General features: G+C 41.8%; 1 protein-coding gene across 3 annotated transcripts in view; it reads left to right on the top strand.

The window, feature by feature from the left end:
* The window catches only part of CCDC152 (coiled-coil domain containing 152), a 23,658-nt gene continuing 1,550 nt past the window's right edge, over window positions 1–22,108 (top strand). The window contains exons 1-8 of one of the 3 annotated variants that reach the window (XM_084881707.1): window positions 1–296; window positions 7,323–7,433; window positions 9,122–9,227; window positions 11,686–11,754; window positions 14,108–14,172; window positions 17,494–17,596; window positions 18,813–18,940; window positions 21,855–21,938. In XM_084881707.1, the coding sequence (XP_084737833.1) occupies window positions 7,347–7,433; window positions 9,122–9,227; window positions 11,686–11,754; window positions 14,108–14,172; window positions 17,494–17,596; window positions 18,813–18,940; window positions 21,855–21,938 (642 nt within the window). In that variant the 5' untranslated portion in view covers window positions 1–296; window positions 7,323–7,346. Of the gene's footprint in view, window positions 297–4,497; window positions 4,641–7,322; window positions 7,434–9,121; window positions 9,228–11,685; window positions 11,755–14,107; window positions 14,173–17,493; window positions 17,597–18,812; window positions 18,941–21,854; window positions 21,939–22,108 lie in introns of those variants that run through there. The other 2 variants (XM_084881706.1, XM_084881708.1) reach the window with 2 other exon arrangements.

Below are 22,108 nucleotides of genomic sequence, written 5' to 3' on the forward strand. Positions count from 1 at the left end.
AGGGACAAGTGATCGTAAAGGGAAAGTTGCTGAAGCCAAATGTCATGTAGAAAATAATCTTTTTTTTTTTTTTTTTAGTGGTTTGGATGCATGTGAGGGAACTGGAGTTTCTACTTCTCCTCCCCTCCTTGAAGAGCACATGTTGGAGGAGTTAGATGGAATCACAGATGACAAGCACAACAGGCTCAATCTGTCCCATGGAATGAATGGCTGACACAGGCGCAGGCTGCTCGATCTATCTGACGGTCTATGAGCTGCTGGGATCTCTGAGCCCCGGAAGCAGTGGCTGATGGCAGGTAATTCATTGCTGTGGGGAAATACTCCTAGGCCACAGTAAGTAAAGATATTTTCACCGTATCTTACCTGTATTTTATAAGTGCTAATTATAAGTGATGAGATAGATTCAAAAATTTCTTGTAGCTACAAGCTTTAATGTTTTCATTCACCTTATACGACTGCTGGATTTTGTAGTCCTAAAAGTATGTCATCTAAATGACAACCAAATGTTAAGACAAATTAATATAACACCTTACACAGGGAAATTAACTTGTATTTCTTCACTAACTTCAGCCAAGTGTTTTCACATAAAGTTTATTGTCTATTTTATTTGCTTAGGATGTAGCTGAAAGAGTTATGCTCCTTTCAGAGTTGAGACAGAAAACTTAATTAACTTGTCTAGGGCCACACAATTAGTTAAAATATCTGGAAGTAAAACCCTCATCTCCTCACTAAAAGTTCTGTGTTCTTTCCTCATGTAAAATATATGAACTTGTGTGTATGTATGTGTGTGTTACATAAGATTTATGGTATACTAGAGGCCTGGGGCACAAAATTTGTGCATTCAGTGGGGGGTTTCTCAGCCCAGCCTGCACCCTCCTGCAGTCCTGGAGCCCTCAGGGGATGTCCAACTGATGGCTTAGGCCCACTCCCCATGGAGACTCGGCCAAAGCCGGCAGTCAGACATCCTTAGTTCTGCCATGGAGGCAGGAGAGGCTCCTGCCATGGCTGATGCACTTGCTAGCTGTGAGCCTGGCTTCTGGCTGAGCGGTGCTCCTCCTGTGGAAGCGCTCTGACCACCAGGGGACAGCTCCTGCATTGAGAATCTGCCCCCTGGTGGTCAGTGTACGTCATAGCAACCAGTGGGTTCATCGTTAGGTCGATTTGCATATTTGCCTTTTATTATATAGGATACATCAAAATGTTAATAATGGTTACCTCTGGCAAGTAAACATGGGTGTTTAAATTATCTTATTTTTCCTTTGATTTAATTTCCTGCATTTTATATAATGAATATTTATTATTTTAGAGTTATAAAATAATATGTAACATGTTTTTAGATACCTACTGAAATGTATCCTTGTCATATATCTCTTTCTCCCAAAAGTCAAAATGCAGGGAAATAAACTTGCAAGTTCTAGTTTGTGAAGCTTTTTTTCTCAGTCAAGGGATTCCTATTTTGCTGTTCCTATTATTTTACCCTTTAAAAAATTTTGTAAATTGTTGTGTTCAGTCTCATGAGCCAGTGCTTAGCGAGTTAAACCCAGGGTATTGCAGAATCTAGGATTTTTCCAGCAGCTTCACTGATTGGGGCGGTTCAGGACAACTGTTGGCACACAAATCTGTAATTATTCACAATAGAGGGGATCTTCGTAAATGAAAATGTCATCAGTAACCCTGCTCAGAAATGAAGCTTGGAAGTCTCTGAAATACCCACAACCCATTCTCTCATCAACACCCTCCCTCCACCGTTTAGTCCAGGGTCACACCTCAGTCTCCTAAACTGTCGCTTCAGATTCGGAAAAGCCATATTTTACCTAATTTAAAAGAGTATTATTTCTTTTAAAAAAAAATTGGCAATGCATTTTTTTTTTAAGTTAATCTCCTTTCCATGGTGGATATCTTGCACTCTATCATGTTTCAAATAATAGCAATCACTCAGCCTTTGCTGCCTAAAAATACCCTCCAAAACTTAGTGGTTTAAGACAACCAGCATCTATTCGCTCACAGGTTGGTGGGTAGGCTATTTGGGTAGGACCCAGCTGGGCAGTTTGTCTGCCTGTGTCAGCTATCCATCCCGGGAGGCTCACTCAGTCATTCATCGGCTGTCAGCTGGTGGCTTGGCTGGCGCCGGATGACCTGGGATGGACACACTTACCTACCGGGCGTTCGGCAGGCTATGGCCTCTATAGTGGAGCAACTCAGGCTTGTTCACCTGGTGGGAGTGAGCAAGGGTGACAGGGGAGTATGCAAAGCCCTCTTCCGCACCCCCCCCCCCAAGCCTCCAATGCAGGCAAGCATCTCCTAAATTCTAAGTGACCCCAGGAGGCTTGCAACCAGGGGGACTAACCCCCTGAAACTGTCCCCACACCCCCCTTTTCTCTGACTTCCCAGTGAGCCAAAGCAGCGCAGCCGAGCTTCTCCAGTGGCTTCTCCCATGCCCTTCCTTGGTTCATTGTCCTAAGTGTGTTTTGCTGCAACCGGTAAATTCTTGCTTGTTTTGCTGAAAAAGAGAAAAAAGTAAAAAAGTGTCCAATAACAAAACTAAAACAAGTTAATAATGAGTTTAATGGTTTTTTATTCAAGGAAAACCAGCCCATGGATTGGGCACGTACAGTGCCTCCCAAGCAGGGGGGCCCTGCCAGGGGGGTTCGGGGGCGTTTACAGAGCGCTAGGATGGGCTAGAAGGGCGGGGATTTCCTTCTGAGGCCAGGAGGTCCTCTTTGCCAGGGTGAGGTGGTGCCGAGTTGGAGGATGATTAGTGGTCTCTGTTAGCTCTCCTTCCAGGTGTTTCCTTTATGTGCAGGCTGACTTAGGCTTAGATTTGTGACCTGGGCTGGGCCACTGGGAGGGGACATCCAGGGTATGGGTCCCCATGTACAAATTGACTTTATCAGAAGCAGAGAAAGTCCCTTTCTTAGCTACACAGCCAGGCTCTAAGAGAGACTCAACTGTCACCCTCTTACCTAACTCTTACCTTCCTCAGAGGCATTCATCTGGTGCTCTCCTCTCCCACCCCCCACCCTCACCCCCCTCAGTCATCCCACCTAGTCCTGGGGCTCTGGCTCTTTTTCAATATTTTCCTTTTATTTCCTGACTCAGCTTAGGAGTGGCTTTCTTATTGGGCCAGGTCTCAGGCCAGGCAGTGATCCCTCTCAGGCAGTGCCCACACCAAGTCACCTCCAGAGGGCGCTGCCTGCATAGAGATTTGTGATTCCCAAGGAGGAGAGGAGCGATCATCAGCAAGACCTGCGCAGACCGCAGCCAGAGTCACCTGCTGACATTATCTTCTTACTTCCTCAGCCTGGACAGTGCGCACCCAGGCTTCTACAAGAATTACCTCCACTGTAAAAGCTGCCCCCGTACCCCTGGGCAGAACTAACAGCTGGCTCCTCTGAGGTCTTGTTTTCTCAATTCCCGGACTAGCTGCATTTTGCAGTAATATAGTGGACAGACACTGGGCGCAGGGGCAAGGGGACAGAAACATCTCAGGTAGGCAAAATGGGCTCAGACCGAAGGTTCCTAGAAGATGTCTCTTGTGTTTACCGCTAGAGGCTTTGGCATGCAGTCATTGACTAAGCCGCACAGTCTCACAATGCTGGCAGGTTAATTAAGTTAATTAGTTAAACAAGGAAGCCATTAGACTGAGGTGGATCTGATGCCATCGTAGCCTCTGTAAGCAGACCGAAATCCAAGCCTGTAAATGCCTCAAGGTTGAGGAATCAAACTCTAAGAACAACCAATCACGGCCATCTAGACTCTGAGCTACAGCCAATCAACAATTTTCTTGCTTTGCCTTCCCCTTTTCTCTATAAAAGTCTCTCCCCAGCTCCTGTTGGTAGAGCCCTCCTAACACATAGGGTTAGGCACTGCCCATGGAATTGAGTTTTTCTCATATAAACGCTTAAAACGTTTAATCTGCCTTTATTTATCGTTTGATACCACCAAAGCAGCCTACGAAGTTAATTGATTGCCTAAAATCATGTGCATCCCAGTAAGATACATTTCTGAGTGGTTCTGAAATGGGTTCAAACAGCAGGATGACGTTTAATAATCCTTAGTTTCATTATGCTCCTGTTTCTCTGACTAGCATTTCTACTGATTCTAGATAATGGACTATTTCCTTTTAGATCAGTATCAGGAAGATAACTCATTGAGTTGAAAATGGATCATTATAATGAATTTTAGTTTTCATAAATAAGGGACAAACAACCAGTTTTTAGGCTGGGAGTATTGAAAAGGAGGAAAAATTTTCTCTTCTACTCTTTTAGTTTCTCTGTCTGGTCTAAGAATTAAATTAACATAAAACAGATTTAAAAAGAATGCCCTGCCGGGAGGGGGGCGGGGCCCGGCGGGGCGGGGCCCGGCGGGGCGGGGCCCGGCGGGGCGGGGCCCGGCGGGGCGGGGCCCGGCGGGGCGGGGCCCGGCGGGGGGCGGACCCTTTGCTGGGGGACCGGCTTCCGGGCGGAGGGCATTCGGGGTGGGACCGGCTCCGGGCGGGCCGGGAGAGACGGGAGCCTGACCGCCGCGGGCAACACCCCGAGCCCAGGCGCCAGTTCGAATCCCCGCGTTTCCCGCGGACATTCCCTCCGGCACCGCAGCCTCCGCGGGAGGAGGCCGGACGCCCGCGGCGCTCGGCGTGGGTGCGAGTTGGGCTCCGGGGACGCAGGGCGGAGGGAATCCCCGGGGCCGCTGAGGAGGGAAAGGGGCGGGAGAGAGGCCGGGCCGGGTGGAAGCTGGTGGGCTGCTCGCGGCCCAGGAAGGAAGCGGGGCCGCCGGCCGCCTGCACCTGCGGCCGCGGGGGGCTGGGCCCTGAGGGGCACCCGGAGTGTGAGGGCGCCGGCCGCCTGCACCCGCCCCTGGAGGGGGACCCCGTCCCTGGAGGGGTACCCGGGGGGCCTGAGCTGGGCGGGAGGAGGCAGCGGGCCCCGGGGAGGGGACGGCCGGTGGCGATCAGGATCAGGGCGGTTCCCGGGAGGACGCTCCAGGGCTCCTTAGGGAGGCAGCTGGGAGGAAAGGAAGCTCAGGTGAAAACGCAGAGAGCTCGGAAGCCGTGTTCTAAGGCAGTGTTTCCCACACTTCTCTCATGATGAGAATCGCCTGGCGGAGTTGTTAAACTACAGATTCCCGAATCCCAACTGAGAGGTGCTAAACTGGAATTTTTGGGAACATATAGGTAAAATTGTATACTTAACTAGTGCTCAAAGTTCTATAACTAGAGCACTAGTTAAGTATACAATTTTACCTATATGTTCCCAAAAATTCCAGTTTAGCACCTCTCAGTTGGGATTCGGGAATCTGTAGTTTAACAACTCCGCCAGGCGATTCTCATCATGAGAGAAGTGTGGGAAACATTGTTCTAAGGCAAAGCCCTGTAAGCCCTTGTTATTTAAAACGTTTGGAGCCAAAAAGGAACACAAAGCTAGGAGGGAGGATTATGCATTAGCTATGTCAAATGATTTACAGTTCTATTAAATAACAACAGCATATCAATAGTGGTGGTTTTTACATCTTACCCCAAGAGGAATTTTGCTGTTTATCTTGGGATGCTATTACCATAATTGTCCTGCCTGAAGGACCAACTTTTAAGCATGTAAGGGATTTTATATAGAGTTTTGCTCATATATGTGATACATGGGATAATAATTCAATAAAAATTGAAAATATACAGCTAAAGTTCTCTTCAGATCTAAAAAACCACTAATAGCCCTAACCGGTTTGGCTCAGTGGGTAGAGCGTCAGCCTGCGGACTGAAGGGTCCCGGGTTCCATTCCCAGTGGGAGGTGTGCAGGAGACAGCTGATCGATGTTTCTAACTATCTCCTTTCCTTTCTGTAAAAAATCATATTTTTAAAAAATAATAATAAAATAAAAAACCACTATAGTTATTCATGTAATATAATCTTAAAAAGAGGAGGACATGGAACTTTTTAATGACCAAATCATCAAGCAATCATCTTAAATAACATACGCCTCCCAAATGACATTGAGTAATTACTTTAGGCTTTTACCAACCTTTTTCTCTGGACTAGTTGCCACTGCCACTTTCCCACGTCATGCTCCTTCCTCGGTCTAGAAGGCCTGAACTTCAAATTTGCATTTTCTTCCTCTTTGCCAGAGAAAAGTCTAAACACAGTATCTCATACTTTTAGATGGCATTAATTTTTCTAGACACTCTCACCCCCACATCGAAGTGCTGGCTGGTGTGCAGAAGCCTTTCCCCATCCTTCCTGCATTTCCAGGACTGGTTCCATAGGAGCAAGCAAACTCTTATTCTTCCCCTGCGTCAGTCAGCTGGCTACTCCAGAGGTTGTCCTTACACAGAATAACAAGAGGATGGCATCACTGAGTGACTGCTGTGAGCATATTAATTTCCAGATGTCTTTTGTTTACCAAACACCATGTGAAAAACAGGAGCATTCATCTGCTCCAAAGTGCTCTAACAGAATGCTACATGCTGGGTGGCGTTAACTGCAGAAATGTATTTTCTCGCGGTTCTGAAGGGTGGAAGTCCAAAATGGCGGTGCCAGTGGGGTTGGTATCCCGTGAGGGCTCTCTCCTTGAGGTGCAGGTGGCCACCTTCTCACCGGGTGCTCACGTGACCTTTCCTCTGTGAGCACATGGAGAGAGAGAGGGACAGTTCTCCCTCTTTTTAAAAAAATCTTTTTCTTAATCTTCCTTTTTCCTCTTTAATGGATGGTAGAGACAGGACTGCAAAGTTAGTCCTTTCTTATTGTGTACAGGAATGCCTAGTCTTCCTCTTCTCATAAGGCCACGGTCCCACTCTAATGACCTCATTTAACCTTAATTATTTCCTAAAGACCCTGTCTCCAAGCACAGTCACTGTGAGATATAGTAGTACTTCAACACATGGATTTGGGGGATGTTCACAATTCAGTCCATAGCAGTAACCACGGAACACGGCAAAAATATTTGTAGCATGAGAGGTATTTTAAATACCTTAAATTGAGAATACCTATATTTAAACATTTAATGATATATCAGATTTTAAGTCCAGCCATACTGATGGCAAGGAATGAATGTTGAACAGATGCATAATTTTTTTTTATATGGGAGGGACAATTAATTTTTACATGTGTATGTATCGATACAGTCATGTTAGATTTCTCTAGAGAAAACACAGTGAGGGTGGAGCTGAGAGCAGTGGAGAAGCCGGAACGCACTGGCTATTGGTAATGGGCACAACAAAACTTCTAAGTGGAATAGAGCTCAAGTAGGTGCTCTGAGTAGAGGACAGAAACGTTAGTATTTATTACTGCTATTGTAGTGCTTTAGATTTTATTTGTTATTTGTTTGTTTTGACAGTATTTACTCTGCACTAGTTTGGACATGAATCAAAGCAGCAATGGATGTGTGAAAAAGGTTAGCAGTGTGAATCTTGACAAACTTATAAGTGACTTCTCACAGATAGAAAAGGTATGTAAAGGTATCAAACAGTTAAGGTGTATAGGGGAAACGTGAAACAGATTTTGCCAGTGGAAGGAATTGGAAAGAAAGAAAAATGTACAGCCCAAAATAAGCAGGGTAAAGACAATGGGGATGTACTTTGCTAAGTAAGCCCTTAAAAATCCATATTTAAAATATATATGGTTTTGGCTCACTTGTACTAATGCATCAAAATGTTTCTGGGTCAAGGCAGTAAATAATTGATATCGTTTTCGCTAAAGTTAACGGGAAAATACCTACTTAAACGCCCAAGATGTCCGTAAACTCAGGAATGACTTAGTAAGAATTGAAGTAGACTCCGTCCTCAGTGTCTTACCACTATGACTAAAAGGTTTTGTAGTCTTTCCTATTCTGTCTCTCCCCTTTCCTCTCTTTATGTAAAAGCAGACCCACTGAAGTCCTCCCTCCCCAACTCTGGACACGTTTCATGACAGACCAAACCCACAAGCAAACATTTGTTTGTTCCTTCCTCCACCCGGGAGAGGAGCAGGGCTAGATGGATAAATTAAAGATTTGGAGACTGGGTTTGTGAAGCAGAAAGGGGAGAGGAAATAGCACCTACCTTTATTTTCTCTCCTGTTTTATCATTCTTCTCTATTCTGCTTTTCATCCACACAATGTAATATGTCATCATAAAGGAATTTTCACTATGACAAGTATTTTGAGGTACTATTATGAGCTTTTAATTGATTGGCTGCCTCCTGTCGCCAACTCTGGCATGTGCCCCTGACCGGGAATCGAACCGTGGCCCCCTGGTTCATAGGTTGACGCTCAACCACTAAGTCACACTGGGTGGGCCGCTATTATGAGCTTTTAAACAAAGAGCATGATGGTTGTTTTTTTTAAAAAAAAAAAACAAACAAGTGATTCTTACCAAGATAAGAGAGGAAGAGATTTAGCACTATTTATCTAAGGAAAGGAATTGGTGCAAAATTTTTGGAGCTTATTTTATAAATGTCTATTATATCTTAAACATTTTAAATTAGAAATATTGTTAATTTTTGATGTGATAATGGTGGTTTTTAAGAGTCTTGTCTCTTATAGACACATATAGATGGTAATATTTCTGGATGAAGTAAATTTATATGGGAGTTGTTTTGAGATAAATTCAGAAGTGAAGACAATAGGAAAGTGGGTACAGACAATATGAGACTGGTCATGAATTGATCGTTTCTGAAGGTGTTTGATGGGTATATGGCAGCTGTTATACTATTCACAAAGATAGCAGAGAGATATATTCAAGAATGTTTATTTATTGTCCGTAAGAGCAAAAAGGTGGAAACAACAAATTTTCCTCAATAGTGAACTACTTAAATAAATTGCAGAATATGCATAGATGAAATTCAGTGCAGCTGTTAAAAGAATGAGGTAGATCTGGATGTGCTTATATGACATCATCTCAAGAGAATAGTACTAAGTGCAACATAGAACAGAGTATAATATGATCCTTCCCTTCAGTTATATAATCATAAAATATTTGGGAAACACACATGAAGAATTGTTAACCATGGGACTGAGGGTTGAATGGTTAGAAAGAAGGGGGTTCAAGTTATGTCAGATATTAAGTAGTCTGTATTTTCATTAGCTTTATATGCGTAGGTAAGGAAATAAAATTAACAGCATTGATCTGGTTATGATATATATTGTTTTCTCTACAGAAAATGGTAGAAACTGCTGGAAGGAACAACATACTGAATATGCAGTTGGAAAAAGCTAACTGTTTATTAAAAGGAATGCAAACAAATGAGGCCTCACTTAAAGAAGGTTAGTTCTTGGCTGCCTGGAGGAATACTAATATCATGAGAGTGCTTTGGGGTACAACAGTGATTAATATTGCACCATGCGTTTGTAAAATATTCAAAATTCACACAGCCCTTTCTAGACTATCATTTTATCTTTAATATAGCCCTAACGGACAAATAGGACTAATTACTCCACGTCAGTAATGAAGAAAAATAAGATAAAAGAAGTTAAATAATTTATCTGAGTCCACTCAGCTAAGAAATGGCAAATCCATGAATCAATCCAGGCTTTCAAAATCATGGGGGGAAATACAGTTGAGTTCCTGCTTCACAATAACTCCAAAATAAATATTTAAAAAAAAAAAAAAAAAAAAAGCTTAGTGTTAAAACAGGCGGTCCCAGTCTGACGCTCTCCCCTCTGTCCTGAGACACCCACACCACGTGTTGCTCAGCTCCCATGGCCACCCTCTCAGCTGCACCCACCCTCACCTGTGTGTCCCAGGAGCCTGAGCTCCCTGCGCTGGGGCTGTGCACTGAGCGCGGCGCTTCTCTGCGGGGCTTGCTTTCATGGAGGGAAGCGGTTAGTGTGGGGGCAGGATTGCAGAGATAGTCACTTTTCACTACCTTTGTGTTTCATGTGTATCTTATGTTGGAAAATATAATTAAACACTTTTTAAACGCCCAGTTCTCATTTTAAATCTAATGGCCTCTGGCTAGATAATACGCAGCAGAAGTAAACTAACTAGTAAGATTGACAACTCATAAAGTCAAGTGTGTGCTAATTCCCTTAGAGAAGAACAAACTCTATATGCAGTTGAATTTGTTCATCCATAAAGAATGAGATCTTGGTATTTTATTTTCCACATTTGACACCAGATAAAGAATTTCTTTGCCATTTCAAGATGGTAAATAATATTAGTATTGAGGACCAAGTGCTGTAAAAATTGTCATGCATAATTGTGTTTAACATTTCCAACTGCTTAATGAAATAGTTGTTAAAATGCAAATTACTAGTGAATTTTAGAGCTTAAATTTGAGCTCAACAATTGATTAAATTATATAGTAGTTTAGTATTCTGAACTCTAGTTTTTAAGAGTTGAATAGGACAATAGTATTATTCAAACTATATTATAAAGTCTATTAGAATGATAATTGGGTAAATGTTTGCAACAAGAATTAAAATCTATTCTAAAATAATGAAAGGTGTTCTAAGGAACAATTTATTGAGCCAGTTTCCTTTGTTTAAAAAAATGTGTTGGTGCTGGGACCGGTTTGGCTCTGGATAGAATGTCGGCCTGCGGACTGAGGGGTCCCGGGTTCGATTCCGGGCAGGGGCATGTGCCTTGGTTGTGGGCACATTCCCAGTAGGGGGTGTGCAAGAGGCAACTGATCGATGATTCTCTCTCATCAATGTTTCTAACTCTCTATCCCTCTCTCTTCCTCTCTGTGAAAAATCAATTAAATATATTTTTTTAAATGTGTTGGGAGAGCCACCTTGTGTTCAAATTGTGAAATGCACATTAAAAAAAAAAAACAAAAAACGGTATACTTCCAGTTTCAGAACTCTGTTTTCAATTTGCTGAGTACTGAGGTCTCATATTGCATGAATCACTGGGCTCATGCTTCTAAGACACAAAGACGAGTGATAGCAGAGCCTATGCCCCCCTTAATTTTTAATTGTAGCAGCTAACTCGGTAACATACATGAAGCAGGTATTGTCACATGTAATTTGACTATCGTCCTTACTGGGAGATAGCAAGAGAGAAAAAATTGAGGGTGGCGGGAACTTTGTCTGAGTAGATGGTGGGAATGATACCCATCAAAGGCTTAGCAGTTGCTGGTGGTACCCAAGAGTACACTGAAAGCTTCACGCACACATCAGGGCACTAATGCTCGCAAGGCTTTATCTCCCACCGTGGAGAAGTCATTGGCACCAAAGTGCCGATGCCCTGTGACTCAACATGTTGGGTCTTTACTCCTTTAGTTGCAACTGCCTTGCCCTGGAACTCAGGCAGAAAAACAGGTCCGAGGACAGGGAGGAAGTAAAGCAGTATCTCATCCCAAATGCCACCTTACCAGCTCCGGCTGTCTATCTCTGAACAAAACGTGCTGTGCCTCGGCTCTCCGTCCCTGGGATGTTCTTTCATGGGAAACTCGCATGGATGTGCTCCTCAGAGTCCCCCAGGCAGTCCACATGTGCCTCTCTTCTAGGGCCGGTCTTGCTGAGGTACATGAGCGGCTCCCTGTCCTACTGCATTTATTGTGCCTTAGAGAATTCTTTACTAAATCCTGAATTGCATTTCACTTTAAGGGTGATTAAAAAGTGGTTGTTACATAATTTACTTTGAGATGCCTGATAGCTTTATCAAGATCTGGTCATTGTCGCAAACAGTATTTTATCTTATGTCTTTCAACTTTGACAGAATGATTCCAAAATGAAAGCAAATAACCTTCAAATAAATTTATCTTTTATGCTTTAGAATGTGCTACTCTTCATAATATGGTAAAAGGGCTACAACAGACCATCGAATATCAACATAATTTGAAAGGTAAGTTAAACAAAAAAAAATAAATTCCAGATGAACGAAAGACTTTAGTGTAAAGAGAATACAAACTTAAAGGAAAATCGAGGCCACATGTACAATCTAACGCCATGTGCTACTCTTCATAATATGGCAAAACCACTCTGGGAACCTCAGATGCTATATAAGGAAAAAACAGAACTAACAGACTTTTAAAAACAGAATGAAAAGACTTCTTAAAAATATTTTTTTATTTCAGAAAGAGAGGGAGAGATGGAAATATCAATGATGAAAGAGAATCATTGATTGGCTGCTCCCTGCATACCCCTCACTGAGGATCAAGCCTACAACCCAGGCATGTGCCTTCACCAGAAATTGAACCGTGATCTCCTGGTTCATAGGTCAACACTCAACCACTGAGTCGTGCCAGTCAAGCAGGACTAATAGGCTTTCTTATGCAACAAGAACACTAACAATAGCAACGAGAAGACTTGGCATGTCATTTTGTCACACAGAAGTCAAAAAAATAAATTATTTGAAAACATGATTTCAAATACTAATGTAATTTAATATCTACAACATACAAAGAGCTCTATAAATTGACCAGCAAAGATAAATGAAAAAAAGTATAATGGGCAAAAGATATGACTAAAACTATGAGAATGTGTATGTATATATGCATATGTATGATCCAGAGATCAAAAGCACAGAGAAAAACACAGAAGGATACACAGTTATACCAGGGGTATGGAGGTAGAGAGAGAAAAAAAGAGGGAGAGGAAGAAGGCAGAAAGAAAGCAAGAGAGAGGAAAGACTGTGCTAAGAGTATCCCAACATGGATGCTATGATCCTACTTACATAAAATTATAAAAATGCTTGCATAGAAAATTACAGACTTGAAGGAATGTCTATTTTTAAGAAATAAGTTCTTTGCAAAGTAATATGTATAGTACAATTTTATATTGGTAAAAACAAATGAAACCAGTAGACATGTGTGATGTGTTTAGATTATATCTATATCTATATCTATATGTATATGTATATCTATATCTATATCTATATATGTGGCTATTATGCAAAGTGTCCCTCGGGAGTTCGACCAGGAGACCAGGAGTTTGATTGTTCACTATGATGTCTGCTGACCACCAGGGGGCAGTGTGGAATGAAGGAAGGCCCTGATCACTGCCAGGCCTAGGGACCTTACCCATGCATGAATTTTGTGCACCAGGCCTCTAGTAGTTGTATAAGCTGGGGGAAAGTGGGGAAGAAATACACAGGCTGTAAGCATTGATAACTTCAGTGAGGTGAGTGGGAGGAGAGAGATGCTTAGCTTCCCTTTAACCACTTATCTTAGTACCACTCTCTCCTGGTCTCTGGACACTTCCCAGTCACCTTATAGGATAGTCTTCCTTTGGCCACACCCAAATGTTTCTCAGAAATGTTCTCAAATGCAGCATCGTGAAGCTTTAGGTTCATTATCTCCTAGAAATTTTCCCCTTTTAATGTTTCCCAAACTGTTGCACATTTTTCACTTACCCAAATCAGAAACCTAAAAGGTGGAGATTCCCCCTTCTCTTCCCTCCTCCTCCCCCCCACCCCCTTCCCTTTTGCAATCAGCCACTAAGGCTCCTGGTAACTCTGTCATCTAAATCCTTATCTTCATTTTTTCTTTGTCTCCTACTGCCACTGACCTAACTTAGGGTCCTGTTATTTCTTACTTGATCTGCCTTTCCTGACATCCATTCCTCTAGGTTCAAACCCCCCCCCCATCCCCCATCAGCCTCTGCGCTGCAAAATAATCTTTTTAACTATAATCACTTCACTATTCAAATTTCCCTGAAAAATTCACTGATGATTCCATAAAATAAAATTCAAAGTCAGACCTCCTACTAGGCTACGGCCCCACCCTACTTAACACACCTTCCTCACAGTTTACTCCAACAGTGCTGTACTTCACTGGTCACTGTCCCACGCGTGCTGCGCTCACCCCAGCCCAGCCTTCTGAAACGCCCCTCCCGCGAGGGGGAGCCTTAGCACTTAGGCCTCAGCTCAGAGGCCTCCTCCTCAGTATCCTCTCTCCTGACCTCAAGCTGACCTGGCTTTCCTCCCCCAGGTCACACTGCAGACACACGGCTGCTGCGGGGCGGCCATCGCACTCATCACCACTCACACCTCTCTCTCATCACGGGCTGCATTGAAGATTGATATTTTTGTTTCACCGTTCCAGTCTCACGCACTCTGTGCACATGCAGTAGATGTGTAATAGATGCTGTTTTCAAGGGTTGAGTACATACATGAATGGAAACTTGAAAGGATACATATGTTTCCATGTAATTGAAGGTGCTGTATATTAGGATGCTCTTTGCTGTTCTTTACACAGGTAAAAATGAACAACTGAAAAGAGATGCTGATCTTATGAAAGAAAAGTTGAAATCTCATGAACAGGTGAGTGAATGTATCTTTGTATCAATCAAGTCCCTGTAGAGCATTTACCTTCTTAAATCGGAGGGGGGGGGGGAGTGGTTGTTTTCATTAATAAAGACAATCAAAATATAGAATAAATATATGTATGTGTGAGTGTGTGTGCCAGAATTTGTAATAACATTTTTAAAGAAATAGAAATTTTGAGGACTCTAGTCTTCTTGCAGACTGTAATGTACTAATATGTCTCTTGTGCTTTTTCTTTCTACCAAAAAAACACAACTATTTTGTTACGTATTTTTAAATTATGTTAATAGAGTTTTTACTTTAGAGTATATATACTCTATTAGCACTTTTGAACTTTTTTACTGCAAAGTAAATGAGTCTTCAATCTTTAAGACTTGAGTAATATGTTGCAATTTTACTGCACCATTTAAATGAAGGGAGTACTTCCCCGCCAATTAGTTCTCTCCCAGGACCACCGTGCCCTCTGTTACCTTTTCTTTTTTCCCATGAGAACAGCACAGTGTCAGCATCTATAGAACACATACACAACGCAGTCACTAGAACATAAAGGGTGCTTGGTGCATGTCAGTTCCCACCCCTCTGCCCTGTGGGAGGTTTATTACACTAATGAGTCTCATCTCCCGAGAGCCAATATGTCCAACTCTGGCCTAAGATTTCCAAAATTCTAGTTAGATCTGTATCAAGCTTAGAACTTCAGTTGGAAGGACCATCTCTAAATTCAATCTAGTTCCTCACTCGAACCAGTCTAATTCTAAAGCCCTGCAGGGCTCCTGGGTATCACGCAGGTGAAATAACCGGCATCTGGCGCCCTCTTGGAAAATGCCATCTCTCATCACCAATTCTGAGACAATTTAAACATCTCTGGAATAATCCCATTGTTACTTTCCCCTTTTCTTTATCCTTTTTCCTGATTCTTTCCCAGTCTTTCCTTGCTGGCCTTTAGAGTTCAGCAATAGATAGTGAAGTCAGAGAGTGATTGGGGCAGAGAGAAGGGGGGAAAATGTGTGCCTCTTTTCTCGTCTCAGGTGTCAAGCCATACAATACTGCTTTTTCTAGAGTATCATAGGGATTTTCAGAGGGTGGAAATTGGTGAGAAAACACCACAGCCCTAGATACTGCAATTCTAAATTAGCTATTGTCCAAAGCAAACTGAAGGTGGCCTCAACCCAATGAGAGTTCTCTAGAACAAAACCGCCAGGCACATCCAAAACATGAAAAACCACTACCCAGAAAAAACTCTGGAGGAACTTAATAGGCATGTTATGGGCCTGGGAGAGGTTTTGTAATTTGTAGACAGGGAATCCCTAAGCTTTATAAAAACTAAAATACAACCAGAGGCTATTTCTTGGCATTTAAGGTTCCCAGACGGCAAACAAGAATAACTTGTTGGGACTTGGTCCCCTTAGAAAGAGGAAGGACTGGCCCAGGCTGAAGCGGGGGAGAAGAATCCAGTGTGATAGCGCAGCCCAGACAGAGTTAGACTCCAGGCCTGGGGGTGGGAGTGAAAACCCTGGGTCTTATCAATAACGGAAGTTTTCCACTGTAGTGATGGCATCTTCAGATGGCAAAGTCAATGTGGAATGAAAAGTAGATAGGTTTGTCTCGTTTCTCAGAGCAGTGCACCATTGAGTCAGGAGTAGTTTATGAAAACCGCTCAGTAGTTGCCCACCTTGGAACCTAGATACATGCATATGAAGAATGGAAATTTACCTGCAAAGCTTTAATCAAAGTCAGTGTTTGGATAGGTTTGGCCATTCCTGCAAATTGCCTGGCAGGGTAAGTATCACAGTATGAGTCTGGACTAGATCCCCTTGAACTTATGTAACCTGGACAGATGTACCTTTATGTTTAGTCATAGCCATCTAAGCCAGGAGAGCTGGGCTTTTTTACCTCTTCAGTATCACTGAATATCTATTAAAAGCTGTTACCCTTTCTGAGGAGAAAGTTCATCAGTACATATTCACATATATCGTAATGAAAGCATACTATGCTAATTAGACCAGACATCCTTCCGAGAACCTTCCAGAAGAAGCCTGGGCTGCGAGGGAAGCCCAGGTCCTGGGTGCCAGAGGGCAGGCAGTGCCGGAAACCTGGGGAAGGAAGGCCTACTCTTGCATGAATTTTGTGCATTGGCCCTCTAGTGTGTGTGTAATTTTACATACAATTTTAGGAAGTTAATGGATCCTCAAAAACCCATTCACTGGGTCTAAGCTAAGAATTTCCCACTTAATTTTTAAAATTTATCTTTATTGTTGAAAGTATTGCAGATCTCCCCCTTTTTTCCCCATTGATTCCCTCCACCCTATACCTGCTCCTCCCAGGCCTTCACCACACTATTGTCTGTATTTATGAGTTATGCATGTATGTAATTTGGTTAATCTTTTCCCACTCCCAATTCCTTTCTGAGATTCGTTCTGATTTAATTTTTGTTGGCACTCTCATTCATTCAACAAATATATATCAGGAGAGAGACACTAGGAGAAGGGCATACAACAGTGATTCAAAGCAAAGTCCCTATCTCCTAGTGTTCAGAGGCTTTTCTTCACCGCTTGCCTTCATTGCTATCTCTTTCTTACTGCCTTCTTCACTATTCTTCCCACTGTCCTTTCCTCTGCCTACATCTTGGGCCTGTGAGTGATTTCTTTATGTGGGGACATACCACTAGGAAAATTGTGAATTTTATCTTTGGGGACTTTCTCTTTCATCAACAACCTAATGCCCCTCTCCATGTTAGCATAATATGCTCCCACAACCTAAGAAGCAAATCTCAGGCACCTGCTGAGAACGTCTCAAATCCCAAATCCATCCTATTCTAACCCCTCCCCCCCTTTATAAAGCTAATCTTTACGATGGGTAATGCTTGCTTTCCTGGGAATTAGGGATGTTTGTATAATTCTTACATACAGAAGTTCATCCCACATTCATAAGGATTCATCCTACTTTAGGGTAAGCTGGTTGTCTATTGAATAGTACCTACCATTGGCTCTGATGTATAACTTTGGCTTTTATTGGATCTATTTTATCTGTCATGGCGTTTATTCATAAAATGAAACAAAATGTTTCAAGCATCTATGAAATGAGTATTATTCATTACACTAGTGATGAGTATTCAGAAAGCAAAAGTGAAAAGACATTATCTTTAGAAGGTCTCTGTCTCCTCAGACCAGAAATTGGTACTTCTGAAAGCTGATTGGAACTAAACAATATCTTTACCTTCTAGATATGATAACATATAAAATTTGATAATTTCACCTTTCTAATTAATCAAAAGTAGCATGTACATATTAAATTGAAGAATGAATATATTTTCATCTTTAGGAATATAAGAATAGCATTGCCAAACTTATAAGTGAAATGAAAATCAAAGAGGAAGGACATAAGACAGAATTAAAGAAACTTTATCAGGATATGCAGAAAAAAGGTAAGTTTTTATTTTTAATTTATTGAATTCTAAGATATAATAAAACAATTCAAATGCATATATTAATTTTTCTTGAATAAACACGGCCTTGATGTGTTTTAATTTAGGTTTTGTGCCTAAATTATGTGATATAAATTACAACATGTCTAAATTGGAATCACAGTGTTTGCACTTAATATTATTTTCTGTGAAACAATGTATAAAATTAATATAAAATGTCTAATTCATAACTTTGATATTTATATACTCAGCATATTGAATATCATTTCACTAGTGAAATTTTCTTCCTTCAGTAAAGCAGATCTTATGAGCCTGTGTTGAGAGTTAAGTAGTTTCATAGTTAAAAGTCTTTTCTTTTTAAAATTTATTTAATATTATTTTATTATATTTTTCTTTATTGATTAAGGTATTACATATGTGTCCTTATCCCCCCATTGCCCACTAACCCCCACACTCATGTCCTCACCCTCCTGGTGTCTGTGTCCATTGATTAGGACACATGCATGCATACAAGTCCTTTGGTTGATCTCTCCCCCTACCTCTCTCCCTCCTCTACCTTCCCTCTGAGGCCTGACAGTCTGATCGATGCTTCTCTATTTATGGATCTGTTTTTGTTTATCAGTGTATGTTGTTCATGCTTAATGATACCTTATGTATGTGCATTATACTTGTTGTAGACCAGTGGACTCTTTCCTTTCTCCCTAAAGGAAAGTCCCTTGAGGTTCCCATCTTGGATGGTAAGGCATTATTTATAGGAATAGGGAAATTCAGGGAAGAGGAAATTTGATGAAACATAAAAACATGAATTGAATGTCAGAGAGGCCAATTGTATGGAACAGAGTATGCAGGTGCTTGGTGTGGCTCTGGAGTCACCCAGGAATTTGGGGGCTTTCTACCTAGAAACCTAGGCTTTTATCCGTCTTTAGCCACTGAGCATTGCATGCAGTTTAACCTCTTTAATCTCTAGGCCACTGTTGCTTAAGGGTACAAATCACTTTATTTGTTTAAAACGCATTCAATGGGTGACTTCTGTGTTTCAAGCATTTTGCAAAGGCTTGTCAAAAATATCTAAAGGTATGCTGCACATAGTTTCTAAAATACTGTGTGTGTTTTTATTAATAAAATTTACTTTCTCAGGCATCATTTAAAATACTAAAAACTATAAGATTTTTTAAATTTTAATGTGAATTAATTTTATTTACTTTGTTTTATTCAGTCGAATTAAATGAAGAAAAGAATAAAGAACTGGTAAAGAAAATGGAGATGGAAATTTCAGAGTTAAATGCAAAGTTAAGAAATCAAGAGAAGGAAAAACAAACTGAAATAATCAAACTACAGCTAGAGGTAAATGTTTAAGACTTCTACATTTGAGGATGCATCCCTTAATTTAGACCAGACTTTGGGCATTTTTTTTATCATAGTGAGAGAAATTCAAGAGTAGCATTCTCCATCGCGTGCAATGCTCAAACTCCACAAATGTCAGTTACGCTGCCATTCAACACTTGACCTGAAGGTGGGGCTCTTCAGTCATTCAAATGTCCTGGTTTCTAGGGAAGTATTGTTTCCTCTGAGAGGGTCAGGTAACTCAGGGATCACCTGCATTTTACAGCTGAGTCCAGGCAGATTTCATAGAACTGTTCTCCCCTACACCCACTCCCCCTACACACGCCCCGCCCCCGCCCCCCCCCACACACACACACACACACACACGCACACAGTGGGGAGTGTCTCTAATCCTTAGTGTTACTCTTCTCCGCAGAAACGGTAGAAATTCCTTTCTTTACTTAGGATAAAAAGAGACAAATGTCTCCCTAATAAATGTGTAGAATATCATAGAGGCAGACGAACCAAACTTTTTTTTATTGTTTAAATTAGGGGTGTCGAACTCAATCAGAGAAGGGGCCAAAATCTAAAATCCAGCCTAAATCGCGGGCCGAATGGTTTACTGAACAGTCATAAACTGACAATGTCATAAACTGACAGCGGAGTGCAGTGATGACAGCGCGGTGCGGGCCACATTGCAAGGCCTGGCGGGCTGGATTTGGCCCGCGGGCCTTGTGTTTGACACATGTGGTTTAAATGAACTTCAAATAGGGCATCAGGAAGGCTGAGGTTCTAGTTCTTTTTTCTTTTTTTTTTAAATATTTTTTTAATTGATTTTTTACAGAGAGGAAGGAAGAGAGATAGAGAGCTAGAAACGTCAATGAGAGAGAAACATTGACCAGCTGCCTCTTGCACACCCTCTACCGGGGATGTGCCCGCAACCAATGTACATGCCTTTGACTGGAATCGAACCTGGAACCCTTCAGTCTGCAGACCAATGCTCTACCACTGAGCCAAACCGGCTTCAGCTGAGATTCTAGTTCTTGACTGGAGAGCCCTTCAGTAGGTTCCTTAGCCAGGTGTCAAAATATAAAGATACGAATATTTGACAATATATTGGTTCCTTGAAGCTTTTTCTAAATTTTACTAATCTCCCTTTCCATCTTTTTTTATCACATTCACCCAGCCTGACTCCCACTTTATCTTATGGTGTCATAATTCACCATCAGTTAAGATCACTTTCATGTTCCAGCTAGTTTAGTATCCTGGGGGTTATCGGTAAGGTACAGTGTTGAAACGTGTATAACCATTAAGCAAAAGATGACTATGTTGACCTCAGAGGTGCTTTGTGATTGCTACTGCCTTCCATCAAGTGACCCACACACCACAGAAAGCTGACTGCGCAGCTGAGATACAGAGGAGCTGCTGTTAACTTCCCATCCCTTGCTTGGGGTGTGCATTTCGTTTGCCATCCGGACCCTGTCAGCCCAAGTCCTTTGAGTGACTGACAGAACTCCTCCTGCTGTTTATTTTCATTGTCATGGTCCACTTCTCTCCCCAAACCAGAACACAATCTCAGAGACAGTTTATTGTTAGTCCATAGGGGGGCTGCACTAAACTCCACCTGAAGGGAAAATTATAATGGGAGATTTTGCCAAAAATAAGGCCTATGAGAATGACCTTACGAGAATTTGTTTTTAAAACCTGCCTCAGTTTAAAGTCAAAGTAGCAAGAGTTCAAACTAAATCAATGAAAGCAAATCCAAATTCTATTATTCTGTCTCAAAATCTGTACAGAAGAGTATATGAGTTTTCTCCCATGATTGTTAATTAGCCTACATTTTCTTTACAAAAACACTTTGCCCAGCCAGTGTTGCTCAGTGGTTGACCGTTGACCTGTAAGCCAGGAGATCACAGTTTGATTACCCATCGAAGCATATGCCTAGATTTTGGGTTTGATCCTCAGTGTGGGGCACGTAGGAGGCAGCTGATTAATGATTCTCTCTCATCATTGATGTTTCTCTCTCTCTCTCTCTATCCCTCTCCTTTCCTCTCTAAAGTCAATTAAAAATACTTTTTTAAAAAGCACTCAAAGTAATGTGAAATATTATCTCACTTTAGGTTAACTAGATTCTCAACCCTCTTAACTAGATACTTAACCCTGCATGATAGAAACATTTGATATTCTAAGAAGAGATGATGCTAACCCAACCTAGAATCTCTAGGGTAGTGCCCAGTATTGGGTACTTTTAAAAAGCTCCCCAGGTAATCTTAGCATGCAGCCAGGGTTAATCTTATTTGGGTGTTCTTTGCTCTTTCTTAAACACTTTTCTATCTTCTGTTACACTGAGAATATACTTAATTAGAGGCCCACTGCACAAATTCATGCACCAGTGGGATCCCTTGGCCGGGCCTGCAGGAGAGGACCAAAACCGGCTCTCTGGCATCCCTTGAGGGGTCCTGGATTGTGAGAAGGTGCAGGCCAAGGGACTCCACTGGTGCATGATTGTGGCAGGGGAGGGACACAGGAGGTTGGCCAGCTGGGGAGGCACCAGGGGAGGGCTCCAGGGTGTGTCTGGCCCATCTCACTCAGTCCCTATCGGCTGGACCCCAGCAGCAAGCTAACACTGGTCGGAGCATCTGCCCCCTGGTGGTCAGTGCACATCATAGCTACTGGTTGACTGGTCAACTGTCTGCCCTCTGGTGGTTAGTGCACATCATAGCAAACAGCCTTAACTTATCATTAGCATATTACGCTTTGATTGGTTGAATGGCTGACTGGTCAACCGGACACTTAGCATATTAGGCTTTTATTATATAGGAATAAAGATTAAATGTCAAATGATATAATGGATTGTATTTATAATTATGGAGACATTTTTTCTAATTGTTTAACTAGAATATTCCCAATAACTTTCTTTTAAAACTTGATTTAGTTTGATGCCAAACTAGCAAGAGTTCAATCTAAGCCAAAATCATATCAAGATTCTACTGTTTTGCCACAGAGTATCTACAGAAGGGTAAGTTTTTCTTCCATGCTTAGGAAAATAAAGTTTCTTAGTTTCCTTCCATAACAGTTGTCACTATTTACTAGCAATATACTTAATACATTTCTTAAAATATATCATATAATCAGAAAGATTAGATTTTGAATAATCTTTAAAGGTCACTTTCAATTTAAACTCATAAG

This window comes from Pipistrellus hanaki (genome assembly GCF_964339955.1).
Source record: "Pipistrellus hanaki genome assembly, chromosome: 4".
Lineage (NCBI taxonomy): Eukaryota > Metazoa > Chordata > Mammalia > Chiroptera > Vespertilionidae > Pipistrellus > Pipistrellus hanaki.